Here is a 17,802-nt window from a genome sequence, read left to right as displayed (position 1 = left end):
GCCTGCTGGCATCACTTCTTCCCTGGCATTTAAAAAACAGATATCCACCTCTCCTGAGCCTGGAAGTCCATAGGAAAGACAATTCCCACTGTTGCAGACAGGCAGAGGGGGGCTGTGCCCTGCCAGGGGACCACCTGCCTCCACCCAGGGCACTGGCCACTCCTGGGGCCAGGGGGCCAATTCCTTTTGCATTATGAAGCTGCAGATGGCCAAAGTCCCTGTGCCTGCCCGGGCAGACCTGCCAGGCTCCCCAGACAGGGATGCTCCACAGGCTCCTCTGCCCTGTCACATCCAGGGCACCTGCAGAGAGCTCCCAGGCTCTCGGAGAGAATGTGGAGAGCAACGCTTCCCCTGCCCTGAAAATATGTGTGCATTTGTTCACTTAGTTGCTAAAAATGCTCCAGTCACATGGGAACGCCTGGGAATGCAGCCCAGGAATTTCGTTTGTAAGCAGAATTGTGTTTCTGGAGACTATTGACCTGAACCGTAAATAAATATTCAGGAAAAAAAATATGGACATATGCACAATTGATGGTCCTTGAGCTGATCGAGTCAATCAAAACCAGCTGAAATATTTCCCTCCCTGAAATAATATCAAGTGGCTGGGTCCTACAGGCTGGAAAAGAACCCACAGCCCTTCCAAGAAGATTGAGCAGCAGGTCCAGGTTCAGACCTGGAGCCCATGATGGGAAAATCCATCTCTCAGATTGAGAGGCTCTGCCTGATAACGAGCGCTGCTGCTCTGCCAGCTGGGCAGCAGGAGGGATCCCAGCAGCCTCAGAACCCTGCTCATCCATCTCAACCGGGCTGGAGCCGCTCTCTCTCTGCCTGAGGGGCTCTACCTGTGCAAAGCACAGTTCTGCAGAGCAGCCAGTCCAAAATCCCAGCCCTGGTCAGGTCCCAGCTTCATTAATTTGCATTTATCTCAGTGGAATTTTTTATTCCAGTGCAAACTGCTCTGATATACCGAGTTCAGCTTGTGAGATGATGACACAGCCAGCACACAGCAAACAGTAGTCAGAAAACATCTTCAAAGCAGCAAAACTCCAAAAAGACCAAAAGATGGAGCATTCAGGTGGGATTAAAGTTGCCAGATAAGACAGACATAATTGCAAAAAAGGAACAAGTATAACACCCAAACCCTCAAAAAACCCCTTATATACTTCATATATCCAAGGCCAGGCTGGACAGGGCTTGGAGCCGGCTGGGACAGTGGAAGGTGTCCCTGCCATGGCAGGAGTGCAACAAGACGGGCTTTAAGGTTCCTGCCCACACAAACCATCCCAGGATTCTGTGATTTGCCATTTTCCAAGTCCAAATTTGCTGCACAGACTTCTGTTCAGGTTTGCTTCGGGATTTTTTATACCACTCGTAAGGAATTGGTACAGAATTCCCCACCACAGACCGTGGCTGCAGCACCAGGTCAAGACTAAGGAGCATGCCTTCTACCTGACTAAAATCTCCTCATCTTCCCTGAGCTGCTGCTCCCGGATTTCCATTGCTTGTGTCAAAACCCAAAATAACCCTGAAGGCTCCACAGGCAGGTAAGGCCACAGAGCAGAACTGCAAGGGAAGGAAGGAAACGAAGCAGTTGGTGTTAATTATGCAAAACAAGATGTGACTCCAAGGATGTGAGTAATGTCTGGATACAACAACAGGTGCCTGATAAGACGGGAGGAAGCCCAGACCTTTCATCTGTGCCGCAGAAGCGGCGGCTGCGAGAGCTTCACTGGGAACAGAGATAAGGATTCTTAGCCACCCCCAGGGCAGTTTGCAGAGTTTATGAGGTGATTTCATAACAGGAGGGGACGTGCTGCCCGTGCCAGGGGCCTGGCTGCCAGGGAGAGGCCCCTGCTGCGTGCCAGAGCACCTCAAGGCAGCAAGATAAAGCTGGGGAACACTTCCCGAGTGTCCCTGCACGGATGAGCCCAGCACTGCCTCCCACCCACACGAAATCCAGTGAGGTGACACCCAGCCATCCATCCACCCCCTCCTGGTTACAGCACCAGGCTTCTCTCTGACTTCCCACAGAGGCTGCCATCCAGAGGGACGCTCTGGGAGATGGTGTTTCCCAGGGAGCCACAGGCTCCATCAGCTCCCATCCTCCCAGATTCTGCCAATCTCACCCTGTGGGAGCTGCAGCCGGCACCTCCACAGCTGAGCAGGCACTGCTGCTTCCTGGCTGGCACCTCTTTTGTGGCACCTGCTTTCTGTTTGGCATCTCCTTCCCATTTCAGGCTGTGCCCGAGAGCCCACGATCCCACTGTTTTCCCAACACTTCTGTGATTCCACACCAACCCCCTCTCCCTCATCTCCATGACAGAGCAGCACAGTAACTGCTGGTTGCAATGCACCAGGGGAGGAGAATTCCTATAGCAACATCCAAACAACTTCTCTGACTTACGTATGACAAAGATTTGGCACAATCCACCACTACTTATCAGTAGGACTCATCCTTCCTACTCTGCCTGTGGCTGGAGGCATCACAGGCATCAAACAAATCAGGAATATGGGATGCTGCCCCAGATGGATTTTGGAGCAATGCATTTCCATGCAAGGGGCATATTGTGTCAGTGGATTAAAAGACAAGCATTCAGTTTTGCAGGTTTTATCATCTAAGAGATGAAAAGATCTGAAATTCTCAGTTTTCATTTTTAATAGGAAAATTTAATCTAAAGTTTCCATTCTTATAACACACACGGCAATGGTGAAGTGAATAATGAGAAGGAAAAGGTTCTTCTCCTCCTATCACCAAGAGATGGCAAAGCCACCCATGTGGGCATCCTTTGGTTCTGAGAGGCCAGGCAAGGTTACAAACCACCTCCTCCACAACAACCTGCACCCACTGCCAGCAAATCAGAAAATGCCACAGGCAGGATCAGCTGAGACAGGGATCGCGCTCCTTCCTCACCCCCGTTACCGTAAGGCTCGACGCCAGCCAGAAAGGATTTGGAGGAGCACGAAAACCTCAGCAGATAAAGTCTACACATCTGCTCTTGATCCTGCTTAAAGATAGCAGAACGCCAAGTGGCCCAGGATTTAAGGCAGAACATGGCTCCACGTTCAGAACGCCTCTGAAGCCCGAGTTACGCGTTCCCCAGGGGGTTGCACTTTCACTTTCCTAAATTGCCTGCATATTTGCTTTTTTCTGATGGCAGATTAGGAACCATGCATTTCCTTAAACCGCCAGCTTTGGGCCAAGACACACACGCCCTGCCTGGAGCTCTGCCAGCCCACACAGCAGAGGCAGAGCTGGAGAACCACGCTCCAGTGCGAGCTGCTCCAAGGGAGCCCGGCAGCCGGTGACTGCCAGCACTCACACAGACCCAGCTCTGCCGGGCCAGGCAGGCTGCTCCCAGGATGTGCAAGAACTAGATTAAAGAACTTCGGAGGCAAAGCAAGTGTGGCAGCACCACAATTCATCCCAGAGAAGAAATCACAATCAAAAATCTGCAGCCATTTCAGGGTTTAAATGGGCATGAAATGAGCGAGCAATTAATTTCCTGCACGAGGAAGGAGTGCAGAGTTCAGTATCAGCAGCACTGCCAACGTGTATAAACTTATTACATGTCCTGGGATAATGGTATTTCCTTTAAAGCCTCAGCTTCCAGAATCCCACAATGATAACACAATGCTCCTCCCTGGCACTGCAGCAGCCCCAGAGCCCTCCCGACAAGGAGTCTCCTCCCCACAGGCACAACCTGCTTTTCACAGCAGCATGAGGAGATCTGGGAAGCAGAGCATCAGCAGAGGTGAGCAGAGCACCACCATCCCTCCCCTGCTCAGCCCAGCCCAGCCCAGCAGCACAGGCATCTCCAGCTCCCTCTGTTTGCAGAGGGCCTCCAGAGGAGCCAGGAATCTCCAGAGTGCAGAGCATCCACCACCCTCACCCTGGGCTTTTGCCTCAGTGACCCCCAGCTCAGCTTCTGGATCCTGATTCAGAGCCAGAGCAGAGCCCACTGGTACAAACGGGAGCAGCAGCTTGGAGGAACCCACACACAATTCCGAACCCACACACAATTCCAAATCCATGCACAATTCCAAAGCCTTGCGTGCCTGAGCATAGCAACCAGGCTAAGATCTGGCCAGAAACACCTTTGTCCATAGGGGAGAATTAGTCAAATCATGTTTTCAATATGTCTTAAGGAGGAGGTGAATTAGCTCCAAGATTTACAGTCTCATAATTCTCTGCTTGAAAAGGTTTCATCAATCCACAGCCATGCCAGCAATATTCCCCATGTTCTCTCCTGAGAGCCACACAGCCAGACCCCATTTCCTCCTCACTCCTTCACACCTGGATAATAATTTTTGTTTCCTCTCCCCAGCTTTATTGCTGGGGGGTTTCAGGAGGGCAGGGGCTGGCAGGGCAGTGCCTGGGGCTGCTGCGGGATTACAGCCTCAGCCAGCACGGAGCAGCTCTGCAGGGGCCGGGGGCTCGCAGGGAGATGCTCAGCGCACTGCAACAAAAGACTTCCCCCGGGTATTGTGCCCGCGGCCCCGGAACACAGAACTCGGCATTCAGAGATAAAAGCCTTGAATTCAGAGGCGCTTGACTCTCCCACTGCTGCGAGTTACAGAACACTGGCAGCACTCAAATCAAGGTGCAGAATTTATCCTGTGCCAGTGTTGTAAAATGATGGGATCAGAGATTTTTTTTGTGCTCAGGAATTTGAGTCTCTCAGTTTTGGGCTGGTTTCCAGCACGAAATACAGTACGATGATTTTTTTTTTTTATCTTTTCTTCTATACAAGCTTTTTTAAAGTCACATTTTCTTCCATTATCTCTTTATTTGCCAATTTCCAAAATCATAGACATCGAATTTCTCTGTCTGCCTGTCCTTCCAGCAGTACTTCACTGCAAAGAACACAACCAGTAACAAAGCAACACTTTTACCAGCCACCTTCTATTTCTTTTCAAAAGCACCCAGCTGATAGATTTGAAGGCCAGTACGATTTTATGCAACCTTCTGGAAAAGCTGCTCTTTAGGGAGTCTCCATCTTCTGTCCTTTCCTTGTTAAATTGCATTTGCCCATGACCCATAACAGGCTCCCACTCGGAAACGTGTCTGCCCTCGGAGACAAACACACCTAAGAAAATGATCAGCCTCAGAGCACTGCTCTTGGAGGGAGAAATCTTCCCTGGAGAAAGAAATCTCCCCGGTTTTGTATCTGCGGTAACATACATTGTTTGTATTAGCACTAAATAAATAAACAACGGGGTATTTTTTTCAGTGTTGTGCAAGCTTTGAAATACACACGCCATAAATACGGCAGGAAATGAGCAGGGCCTTGGCTTGTTCTCTGCAGATGACTCCTCGCAGATATTAAAATACACCATTAATGCATTTTCAGGAGAACAACCTGTCTGGGAGGCTCCTGGGGGACCGCAGGGCCCGAGGCCCCACCTGCAGCCGCTGCCGCGCCAGCTGGGAGCCGAGATTCTGCCCCTGCCGAGCGGAGCTGCAGCTCGGGAGGACGCTCAGAGCTCGGCACTCGCTCCGGGCAGGGCTCTCGGGGAAGCCCGACACGGAGCAGAGCAGCAGCGCTTTGCTGAGGAAGGCAGGGAAGCCCGGGGCCAGGACCCGCCTGCGGAGCGCTGGGAGACGCTCCCCAAAACGCTGAACAGGGGCAGAACTGCGGAGCTGAGAGCAGCATCAATGGCCTCACGTCCATGAGACCGGAGCAGCGGCTGGCGCTGGCTGGGTGTGGGGAACCGGCAGCTCTTCCCCACCTCCTCTCCTCCTCAGGGGAGAGGGGCCATGGAACAAACCCACAGGTTGCACATACATCACTCGGGGGGGGTTGTGCTCGCATTTTCACCCAGGGACTGCCACAAGCGCCAGGCACAGGGGACGAACACGGGTGTGTGACGATGCAGCGGCGAACGGAACGAGCCGCGGCTCCCAGCACCGGCAAACGAAGCCGAGCGCTAACGGAGAGCCGTTCCCATCGTTTCACTCATGGTCACACACCCCAAAAGCGGGGACCGCCACAACCTCCGGCCGAACGTGCCCCTGCTTCCCCCCGGCGAGAGGCGCTGCCCGCGCTGCCGCCCCTCGCCCCGCTCCCGGCGGGATGCGGCCGCCTGGGGCGGCGGCCGGGGATGCCCGAGGGGCCGGGGGCATCCTCCCGGCTGCTCCCCGGGATCGGGCCCGCAGGGGAGGGCGCTCGGCGCTGCCCCCCCGGCGGTCGGGTGCCCCCCACCCCCGCCGTTACCTCCAGCCCCGGGCGGGGGGCGCGGTGCATGCGCATCCGCCGCTGCCCTTCATTCATAAAAAAAAAAAAGGGAGAAAAAAAAAAAAAAACCCGGGAGCCGCATCCGCGCTCCCCTCCAGCCCCCATTCATAAAAGGCAGCGGAGCATGCGCGGTGCCGCCGCGGTGCCCACCCATTCATAGAGCCGGGCGGCAGCGCATGCGCACGAGCGGCCGCTGCCCTCCCATTCATAAAATAGCCATTTTCCCAGGCAGGCGGGCGCAGCGCCGCGGCCGCCGCTGACAGCGCCGCGCTCGCAGCTCCTGCCCGCAGCTCCTGTCCGCAGCTCCTGCCCGCAGCTCCTGTCCGCAGCTCCTGCCCGCAGCTCCTGTCCGCAGCTCCTGCCCGCAGCTCCTGTCCGCAGCTCCTGCCCGCCGCTCCTGTCCGCAGCTCCTGCCCGCAGCTCCTGCCCGCAGCTCCTGCCCGCAGCTCCTGCCCGCCGCTCCTGCCCGCAGCTCCTGCCCGCAGCTCCTGCCCGCAGCTCCTGCCCGCAGCTCCTGCCCGCCGCTCCTGCCCGCAGCTCCTGCCCGCAGCTCCTGCCCGCAGCTCCTGTCCGCCGCTCCTGCCCGCAGCTCCTGCCCGCAGCTCCTGTCCGCCGCTCCTGCCCGCAGCTCCTGCCCGCAGCTCCTGCCCGCAGCTCCTGCCCGCAGCTCCTGCCGCTCCTGCCAGCATTCTCCCAGGTCCGGCGCCTCGTCCGCCTCGCGTTTGGGATTAACTCGTCCATGGAGAGATGGTCCTAGCTGAATTATTTAAAGTAAGTGCGAGATCGGTGCTTGCGAGCAATTGTTAAGTGTTTTAAGTAGAAAAAGCCAAGCCTGCTCCCCGAGGGAAAATCCTGCGCTCGTTCTAGATGTGTTGGGCTGCTCCTTACAGATCGCCGATCATGAGCATATTTCTGGCGATGACTTTTCTAACAGTGATTAGCTATAATTATGTACAGTGGCGAGCTGCCTGGTGCTTCCCAGCCTAGAGGAGACTTGGCATTCTGGAGAAATATCCTGTTTCTTGCAGAATTTCCATTTGTGTCCCTGCGTCTCTGATTTATACCTCTTTTCTGTGTTCTCCCATCAACATCTGCATTTGCTGTACATATATGGCAGGCAGGTTTCAGCACACTTGGGTCGGGCTTGTTTGCAGGCTTTTACAGCAGAAGAAGTGGCTTTTTTCTGCTGATGGGATGTCTTCTCTTCCATCCCTCCTTCCTTCCCCGAAAAGGAGCATAAATACATGGTCACCTGGGCTGACAAGTCAGAATTGGATCTTTCTTGCTTTGGAATGGATTATCCGCATTTCCTCTCTTTTCCAAAGCCCTGTCTTGTGAGTGTCAAGTAGTTTTTAGCTGTCTTTATAATAGGACACTTCAGAAATCAGCCACTCGTGTGTCAGACCTTTCCTGCATGACCTTTGCTCTTCAGCATTTTATTTCATACAAGCCTTTTTTTCATTTTTTTGGCCTCAGTGCCTTATTCCATCACTGTTCTTCCCTGTCTTGCTGTACACTTGTTTTAAATCTGGATGGATGCTGTATTTTAAAGGCTAGATGAGTAATAAAAATGGGTACCTGGAATAACTTCATCTAATATATGAAATATTTTACGTATGGAGGAAAAACCTGTGCTGGCTGCTCCTTTTCTACCAACTGCGTAGCAAAGATAAGCCAGGATTTTATTTTCTGGTACCAGTCCTGGCGTCACAGGAGAAAGACAAGCCTAGAGACGACATGTTCTGAAAATTCATTATCAGGAGGGGAATGGAAAAAGCAGAAAGGGGCATATAAAAGGCACAAAGGTCTTAGAGGAAAGCAGGACTGGCAATGCAGAATGCCTTGGAAATGGCAGTGCAAAGGAATACCACGGGGGAAAAGGCTTCCCTCTTTCACCTCCAGTTACCAAGGGTCTGATTTCTTCATTTAAGTCCTTTGTAGCCCCAAGTTTTTCTTTAAAGGGTGAAAGAGAGAACGAAAGAGAGAAGGAAAAGCATCCCTGCATTATCCAGCGTGGAAAAAGCACGTTCTAGATTCTTTAAAACTTCTCCAGCTGCTGCCTTTCCTCCATACCGTGCCAAGGGGACAGTATGGCAAGAAATTGCTGTTTAATTAGGTAAAGAGGAACTCGGCTTTCCCCATATTAAAGCTTCCCCTCTCTGCCTTTATTTTGGGTTAAAGAATAAAGCCCCAATTTGTGCACGGAATCACAATGATCCTGATGACTGGCTTCCCCCTTGTCCGTATAAAAATGAATGATAGCAGGAGGAGGGGTTGTTCTCAGTTATTGGAACCCCACTGGGGATGTCTTGTTGATAAATGTGCCCTTTTCCATGGGTTACTGTGTTTTCCCTTGCTGGAAGGGACCCTATATTGGGATTATAAAATTAAAAGGACAATTTCTGAATACTGCAGTCCTTTTGAAATTCTCCATGAGGTATGTGCAGGGGAGAAATTATTTGTTCTCCTGAAACAGCAAAACAAAAGCTGTTTTCCTGGAATCATGACTAATTCCCAAATCGTACTGGGGAATGCAACATCTCAAAAAGCAATTCCTTCCCCCCCCCAAAAAAAATTCTGTTCTCAGACTTCGGTGAAATAAAATTCACATCCCTTACAACACTACAGCAATAATTAATTACCAGTTCTGACAGTTTTCATAAAATTAAATGTGAAAGAAAAAAATTCATTCATCATATTGCTATATAACTTCCCTGCTTCAGCCAGTAGTAAAAGCTGTGTTTTTATAGGCAAACAGTTGCACAAGTGTTGGGGTTTTTTTGTCCTTTTTCAATGCAATACAATGTATTTCCTCAAGACAATCTACAATCCTTCCAATAAGGTTATCATTTAGTACCATTAGCTTAATAGATCATATCTGAGCTTAGTTTTCTGACCTTAAAATAAATGTTTTTGTCCAGTAAAAGGCTTTGACTGAGAAATCCAAGTCCCCAGAGATCTGAATGCTAGTGGGCCAAAATGTGCTTTATTCACTCGCACCATAGGAACAGACTTTAGCTGGACAGAGACAGCTTCTTGGAAGTCTACAGGTCTCATTTCCCAGCTCCTGAATTTCCACGCTCTGGCAAGAATTTAGTGTCTCGTTTTAAAAATGGCAGGTTTCCCTAATAAGCTTTCGAATTTTTTTTTTCCTGCCTTCTTACTTGTAGAGAAGATTCTAGCTGGCCTAGCTAGATAAGGCTGCTAAGGAGGGGAACGAAAAGAATGAATGCCAATATTTTGTTAATATTAATACATACTTCAGGGGAAAAAAGCATTTTTTTCCTTTTTTTGAAGCATTTACAGCTCGACTCAAAATCCAGACAGCTGAACTCAGCCTTAATGAACTCCAACCTTATGAATTATTCTTAATCCCACATTAAAAACATGTGCTTGCTGCAAGGTCTCCTTTAACTACCTCTGAGTGTAGTCTTCCTCATTAAAAGCTTTAATTGAACCCTTTGGCTTGCACCAGGAGCAGTGTGTCCCATGTCACTGCTGGCAGGCCTGGACGAGAGGATGCCCTTAATCCCAAGCAAAGGCAGGGGCAGAATTTGTTCCCTTGCCTCCAGCTCCTCCTCTGCTGGGCCTTGGGGAGCAAATCCTTTATTGACCACTCGGGTGAGACGCTGTCCTGTCCCCTCAGTGCCCTGCCCGATGCTCAGGTGCAACCCTTCTAGAGGAGCGCTTTTTAACCAAAAAATGCTTTTTAACCAAACCACAGAGGAGACAGACTGGTGGTGACAGATCAGATTTGACACTGGTTGCCATCGACTCTGAGCTGTGCTGCCTTGCACATCCTGGAAATGTTTCTGCCCACCCCTGGCATGATACTGCTTCCAGTGTATTGCTTTCAATTATGATCATTTCCTGTATTGACTAAATATTCTATGCATTTCTTGTTTTCTTCCTCTTGCGCTATTTCAGTATTTTCAGAAATCTGTGTGTCCCAGACAGCAAAGAAAAGAAACCAATTTCTGCAGTGCATTTACTGCAGCTATTGCTGTCAGTGTCAATGAGTGACTGTCACAACTCTTCCAGAGACTAATTCAACTTTTGCACTGGTAATGGAGTCACAGAATGGTTTGGGATGGAAGGGACCCTAAAGCTCATCCCATGCCACCCCTGCCATGGCAGGGACACCTCCCACTGTCCCAGGCTGCTCCAACCCCACTGTCCATCCTGGCCTTGGGCACTGCCAGGGATCCAGGGGCAGCCACAGCTGCTCTGGGCACCTGTGCCAGGGCCTGCCCGCCCTCACAGGGAACAAGTTCTTCCTAAAATTTAATCTAGCCCAGGTCTAGTATCAGTGACCAGGAGAAGGTGTGATTCCTCTGTAGGTGCCAAGAGTCAGAGTTGTCTGGTCTGACCCAAAACAGATCCCCAAATGAGCAGCTCAGCTCATACCCCGTCCCCGTGCAGGGCTCAGCCTTTCATCAGCCCATGGCAATCTCTCCATCCCTTCTTCACAGAAGCTTGTGATGCTTCAACAGCTGGGAAACTCCTGGAAACCTGTGATTGAAAATTCATGTTGAAGCATCAAATTTGCTTTATTCCGTTTACAGTTGCACTTGACAATCCTAGAGGTCTTCTCCAACCTTAACAATTCTAAAACAAGGAGGTGGCTTTTTGTGCACCAGTGCTCTCCATGTCCCCAGCACCATTACAACCATTTTCATTTATAAGATATAGATACAGATTAGATAGATATAGGTACAGATATATAGATAAATATTGATATATAGATAAGTGTATAGATATAGGTAGATATAGATATACAGATAGATATAGATGATACAGATACATATAGATATAGATATAAAATGGTCCTGGAGGTGGACACCAGCCCCTGGCAAAGGGCAGCATGGCACCACTGTCAGGTTCAGCAGCTCCCTGATGTTCCAGGGCACAGTCCAGGCTCCAGAAAGGAGCCACCAGTGATGCCACAGGACATGGAGGGGACAATCCAGTGCCAGCAACCCCAGGAGAAGTCTTGGTTTGCTGAGGCAAACGGCTCCTGCCACCGGTGCTGTCAGACACAACAGAAGGGACAGGCTGCTCATGAGGTGTAATTAAGGTGTAATTAATTAGAGAGAGATAAGTGGCCCCTGATCTGGAGCACACAGCTGACAAAGGACAGAAGGGGTTTGGTGGCTGCATCACTTCCCTGCCCACCCCGGGGTCTCTCAGCAAGCACAGCCCAAGCAGCACATTTGGGGCTTTTTGGTTTTCTGTGACATTTGGATTCCCCTTAGACATGTCCATGGAAGGATCTCGTGTCCCAAAAGGGTTGGGCAAAACTGTGGGACCTTGTACCTGGTGCTGGCTGCAGAGGAGGAGCTCAGGGAAGCTTTTCCCATTTTCCTGCTGGCTGCACTGGGCATGTGGCAGTCCCGGGTTGCCCAGGATTGCTTCCACATGGGACCCTCCTCTGGACTTAAGTCCCTTACTCTTGTTATTCTTTTATTACCACAAACATCTAGAATATTGTTAAACATGTGAGAAAGGACTTATTAAAATTATCAACCAGTGGGTGACTCAGGTAGTTATGAACATTTTATGTTTCTGCACTCACTGGATTTTTAAGTCAAGATCCATTTTGTTTTTCAGTTACTGGAAGATTCGTTGTCCGACTCCACTCTGAAAATAAAGATATTAGACCCTTGTTCTTTCAAACTTGTTCTGAAGATGTTAATGAGAATGAGTTTTCCTGAGGGTTTACGTGACTTTCTCATGGAATTGCCTACAAGGACAAAATGATGTAGGAAAATCAAAAATCCTACTAAAACATAAAATGCCTTTTGTTTTAATTTAATCTGATTTCAAAACCCTACAAAACATCTGAGTCAGAAATAATACCAAAACACTTTACAATAACAGTTGGTTTCCTACAACTTTAGGACTTGCAATTACCCAGTACAACAGTAATTTTAAATTGGCCATATCTTGATGAAGAGATGGAACAAACACTGCAACACGTGTATGAACTTGACTTTTGAGTCCAATTTTACTCCCTTGGAAGGAAGTATATTTTGACTTGAAAATTGTATGTGGTGAATGACTGTACAGTCATGGGGGAAGAGAAATTTTTCTCTACATGGGAGTTTGCTGCCTTGAAAAGAACCTCATTGTTTGCCTCTAAAGAATGAAAAATTCCCTATGTAAGAACACAGTCATGAATTTTTCTTCCTGTTGTCTACTTTAAGAAAATTATCTGTACAAACAGTGAATTTGTGCCTGTGTTAATGCTGTAATACATCTGTAATTACCTGTGATCAAAAATTAATTATTTTTGTGTGCTGTATGGCTTTTTTTCCTCGACTGAAATGCAATTTACAGTCAGGATTAGTGCAGTGGACAACAAAGATCCCTAAGGTTGCACCCCTCAGCTCTTGTCCTCTTTCAAGGTCTAAAGTTCTGCTGGGTTACCCCAAACATTAATTTTGATTTGGGATCTGGCTGGGATAAGCTTTATAAATTCAGTTTGTAAGGTACCAGCACTGCTGCCGAAGGCAATGTTATCCTTGTGAGCAAACACCCCACGTGTGTGGTGGGTTCTGGGGGAAGGTGAAGGAAATGCTGCCCCGCCTCTGGGTACACAGCAGCCAGAAAAGGTCCAGTTGTGGTGTCTCGGAGGATCATCCAGGGAAGTCACAAGGCCCCAGCAGGTGTCCAGGCCTGTGACACTCCACAGGGGCAGTCTGGCTTACGATTCCCTTCTGGCCCAGCACAAATCCCTAACCCCGGACTCGGCTGGATTGCTCTCTGCCAGGACAGCTGCAGCGCTGTGTGCCTGCACAGCTGCCCAGGGCCCTTCCCTGACACCTGCGCTGCCCTGGGACACGGACAGGGAGCACAGACAGCTGAGGGAAAGGTGCCCCCGCACACAGACACACACTGGAGCAGCTACACCGGGGAACGCTGCCGTGGCTGCCATCTGGGCAGAGCGCAGGGGAGAGCAGCCTCCCGGCAGGATGGACAGCACCCAGCTCAGCGGAGTTCAGCACTCCAGGTGTTTGACCTGGATCTGTCACCAGCGATCTCGCTGCACTGCCGGAACTTCTGGTGACAAGGCCAGCAGCAGCAATGTAGTCACGGTCCTTGGAAAATTCCGTAAATATCAGAAACATTTGTCTGCTAAGAGCAGCGTGAAAGGGGAGAGCAGTTCACTGCAGAAACCCTCTGCTCAGGAGAGAGAGGGCAGGGCAGAAAGTGAAGGACCACGTGTCCAAGCACCAAAACCTGTCAGGGTGCACATCTGTGGTGGTTTAAAGGTGATCTTGATTGAGCCAGAAAGACATTGTGGCCAGAGCAGGGGTCTGGGAATGGGGAGAGCTGGGTCTTGTTTGGCTGTTTTCCCTCCACAGGTTTTATCCAAGTAGATCCCGTGCCCAGATATCTGCAGGGTCTGTCAGGCTTCCCTTCCCCTTGTCCTGCAGAAATAGATTACCTGTTAAAAAGACAATTTGAAACTGTACTACAGTGAAAAAAGAGGATGAAAAACTTCTATCCTTAACTCTCCTGACGTGTGGTGTTTAGTCCAGGGTCCCTCTCCTTTCTGTGGTAATTAACTGAAATCTTGATTAGCATTATCTCAGATAAGCCATCTTTAACATCTGCCTGCACGAGGCCCTGTCTGTACACAGGGGTGTTTGAGGAGTGGCCCGGCTCTAACCCTTCCCCAAATTAATCTGGTGACACCATTTCTGTGTGATGGCACCACTGGCCCTGGACCACGGCAGAGTTAATGCAAAGCCTGAGTGCCATCTCCAGGGGCTCCCACACTGCCACCAGAGATGCAGAACGCCCTCGGTGTGCCACCCTGGGCAGGCAGAGGTGCTACCCTGGGGACGGACAGCACCAGCTCACTGCCTGGGCTGAGCAGCTCTGCTCCACACACGTGCTGCCGCACAAGGCAGCACCTTAAAACAAGTGGTTCTCCGTTTATTTGAAGGTGCTGCCACACAGGGCACCTCAAAACAAACGGTTCCCCATGGATCCAGTGGAAGTCTGGTGAATGGAGCAGATTCCAGAGAGCTGGTGACAAGTGGGAGCGAGCAGAGAGCCCTGGAGAGGCCACGAAGGCAGGGCTGGCAGGGCGAGGAGGAGCAGACAGGCTGCAACGCCCTGCAGCGCTGCCACCATTTCCTCCAGCTACCTTCCATCTAAGATCAGCTCTGCTGCACTTACTCTTGGCAACCAAAACAGCTGCATCTCTCTCCTTAAAAAAAAAAACAACAAAAAACCCAGTGGAATCAAAGCCTCCCTGCAAATGTAACGTGCAGCCGATACAGAACTGATGATTTTGCTAAACTCTGGCTTGCAGCAAATACTTTTTATATCATGACACTGGATTCTGATGCACAAAAGAAAATCAAGTTCTTTTCCCTCTGCACACCATAGTTGTCAGAGTCATTGCTTCTCTTTGTTTTTTACATACAGTAACTAGCAAGAGATGCTTTATGAACCCTCTTGTTCCTCCAGTCAGGATGTCAATGAGCTATGAATAATGAAATAAAAAAAATCCAAAGCTAAGACCCAGCAGAGAATTTTAACTGGGGAAGAGAAGCAGCATAAGGGCTGCGTGACAATAATGATCATGACTGCTAATAAAGCATTTCTTCCTGCTGGTGTGGCGCAGGGGACGCAGGGGGCCCGGCAGGCCGGACGCGGTGCCGGACCCAGCATGTGCCGTCCTGCCCACGCGCTGCCGCTCCGGCCTCAGCCCGCCCGCCCTCCTGCTGGTCCCGGGAGAACTGGCACTTCTCCAACCCCAAGTGCCAAGTGATCCATCACAGCAACGATTTACAAACGCAAGAGTGGACTCTGGTGGCATTTTTCAGGGGGTAAAAACGGGCTTCCCTTTCTTCTTCCAAGAATGCGGAAGCAGTTCTTGCTCCGATTTTTGCGGTGCCGTGTTCGTTTTAGGGGAGATGTGCTCTCACATTTACACACACACTTCTCGTGCATTATTTGGTTGTAGCTGGATGCAGTTTTTTCCTTTTTCCCATTGCTGTGAAATTAAGAGTCATAGAATCACAGAATCATTTAGGTTGGAAATGACCTTTAGGATCATCGAGCCCAGCTGTTAAACCAGCGCTGCCAAGACCAAATCTTTCACGCTGTTGGAGAAGGTTAATTTATTTGTTGAACACAAACAACTGGCAATGCCTTAAGCTGTTCACTACTTCCTTTTTCTTGATACCAGCAGCTTTTCCCCTCCTGCGACCAAAGCTTTACTCACCCCTTCTTTCAACTGATCTCCAGCATTATATTATTTATGAATAAAGGTCACCCCGTGAGGAAATGGCACATCTACTAGAAAACAATGTGCACTTTCTAAATTTGAACTGAGTCGTTTCCGTTCTTTGATTTAAGTTTAGTTACTTCCTGTGGTTTCTTGTCCTACGCCACTGCTGAATCTTTGGATTGACTCCAGGATAAATTGCACTCTTTCAATGAAATTAGAAACTGCGGCACTGACGGCTCAGCCAGGGCGGCTGGTAAACAGCACTTCAGCTGAATATTAGTGCACTTAGTGGGCAGCACGAGTGTCTCATTACCTGTGTGAGGTGATGGATCCAGCCTGAGCCATGTGGGTGCTCTCCTGGGAGCTGCACCCTTGGCTCCCATCCTGGCTTGCCTCCAGACAAGGTGCTGAGCAAGCACTTCCACCTCCCCTGGGAGGGATAAAGGAGCCTCTGGAACCAGCGGCTCCTGATGGAGGGGGGACACTTCCTCACCAAAATCAATCCATCCTCCCATAGGCAGATCCTTGGTTAGCAAGGACAGGTGCTCAGCCCCATGCTCAAAAGCACCTTTGTACCAGGCCAATGCTTCCACCAGCCACAATCCTGCATCAGGTTTTTTTAGGGATCAGGGTCAACTGGGGAAAACCTCCAAAGTTTAGAGAAATCATTTCAGGAAATTTGCTGACAAAACCACATGTAAATGTACAACAGTAGCCCCAAGATTTGCTTTCCCTCTGTAAAACCATGAGTGGGCTCTTCAGGAGCCTGCAGTGACCGCAGCCCTCCCAGGGCTGGAAGAGCTATAGATGGCCAGGGTCAGGGACACAGTAGCGAAGGAGGAGCGAGGCACTTTGCACCCGAGTGCTCTGCCTTCTCGGACACAAGTGTGCCTTACAAGACCTTCAGCATAACAACCAGGCTCAGCAAGGAGCCCTTTTGGGCCGGGATTGCAGGATACCACAATAACAATGCGCTCTCTCTCCCTCTCCCCCATCCCTTTTCTTTCTCCTTCCCTTCTCCCAGGACACTTAAGCGCAGATTTGCCCCCAGCAGTCAGCCTGATTTCTCAATGGAGCCCCGGATTCCCCACAACATCACCGTTGTCCCCAACTCTGCGATGGTGCAGCCCTTGCTGGACAGTCGGATCCCCTACGGGCGGCTGCAGCACCCGCTGACCATCCTGCCCATCGACCAGATGAAGACCACCCACATGGAGAACGACTACACCGACAATCCCAGCGCCTCCCAGCCGCCGGCCCAGAAGCATCCCCGAGCCCCCCACGAAGTGGGCTCGGCCAGCCAGCACCCGCAGCGCTGTGAGCAGGATGTCACCCACCCCTGGATCTCCTTCAGCGGGCGCCCCAGCTCCATCAGCAGCAGCAGCAGCACATCCTCAGACCAAAGGCTCCTGGACCACATGGCCCCGGTGCCCGTGGCAGAGCAGTCGTCCCCCCGCGCCGTTCGCATCCAGCCCAAGGCGATCAACTGCAAACCCCTGGACCTGAAGGGCCCCGTGTCTCAGGAGCTGGACAAGCACTTCCTGCTGTGCGAGGCCTGTGGGAAATGCAAGTGCAAGGAGTGTGCCCTGCCCCGGACTCTGCCCTCGTGCTGGGTGTGCAACCAGGAGTGTCTGTGCTCGGCGCAGAACCTGGTCAACTACTCCACCTGCATGTGCCTGGTCAAGGGCGTCTTCTACCACTGCACCAACGAGGACGACGAGGGCACGTGTGCCGACCACCCCTGCTCCTGCTCCCACTCCAACTGCTGCGCCCGCTGGTCCTTCATGAGCGCCCTGTCCCTGGTGCTGCCCTGCCTGCTCTGCTACCTGCCAGCCACTGGCTGCGTCAAGCTGTCCCAGAGGTGCTACGACCAAGTGAGCCGGCCCGGATGCAGATGCAAAAACACAAACAGTGTCATTTGCAAGGCATTGCCCGAGAGCAAAGGGGCAGAAAAGCCCTTCTAATAGTCTGGGAGGACGGAGTTGGGAGGATGCTCCCCGGAGCAGGGTGGTGTTGGCTCTTTTAACAACCTGTGTTCTGAGGAGAGCGTCAGCCTCTTGCCTTCGGAGAAAGCGGAAGCAACTATTTCCACAAACTGAAGCACTTTGGGTTATTCAGGGTTTTTGGAACTGGTCGCAGTTGAAATAGATGGGGCCAAAGGAGGAATGTTAATAATGCAGAGTGAAGCTGCAAAGCCCTGTACATCATGAAGTACAGCTGCTGAAAAACTCCCAGCTTGGACGGATGGCTGCTCACCAGGCCTGCACACCACAGGAACCATTAACTGCTCGCTTGGCAGGCACCGCCTCACAACCA

The 17,802-nt window shown here is 50.8% G+C and overlaps 2 protein-coding genes across 2 annotated transcripts in view; one reads left to right on the top strand and one right to left on the bottom strand.

Annotated features, from left to right (window-relative positions):
• Nucleotides 1-1,016: 1,016 nt before the first annotated feature.
• Nucleotides 1,017-17,802, bottom strand: part of NDFIP1 (Nedd4 family interacting protein 1) — a 59,789-nt gene continuing 43,003 nt past the window's right edge. The window contains exon 8 of the mRNA XM_068206253.1: nt 1,017-1,028. The gene's annotated coding sequence lies outside the window, so the exon portion shown is untranslated. The remainder of the gene's footprint in view (nt 1,029-17,802) is intronic.
• SPRY4 (sprouty RTK signaling antagonist 4) lies at nt 6,899-17,662 on the top strand. The gene is made up of 2 exons (XM_068206248.1): nt 6,899-7,007; nt 16,511-17,662. Exon 2 carries the CDS (start codon nt 16,557-16,559, stop codon nt 17,448-17,450), a length of 894 nt encoding a protein of 297 aa, XP_068062349.1. The 5' UTR covers nt 6,899-7,007; nt 16,511-16,556; the 3' UTR covers nt 17,451-17,662.

Source organism: Anomalospiza imberbis, chromosome 15 (assembly GCF_031753505.1).
Source record: "Anomalospiza imberbis isolate Cuckoo-Finch-1a 21T00152 chromosome 15, ASM3175350v1, whole genome shotgun sequence".
Classification (NCBI taxonomy): Eukaryota; Metazoa; Chordata; class Aves; order Passeriformes; family Viduidae; genus Anomalospiza; species Anomalospiza imberbis.
This window is presented reverse-complemented; position numbering and strand designations above follow the sequence as displayed.

Excerpts from the sequence above, each read along its gene's own strand:
- SPRY4 (XM_068206248.1), top strand. The coding sequence starts at position 16,557 with ATGGAGCCCCGGATTCCCCACAACATCACCGTTGTCCCCAACTCTGCG.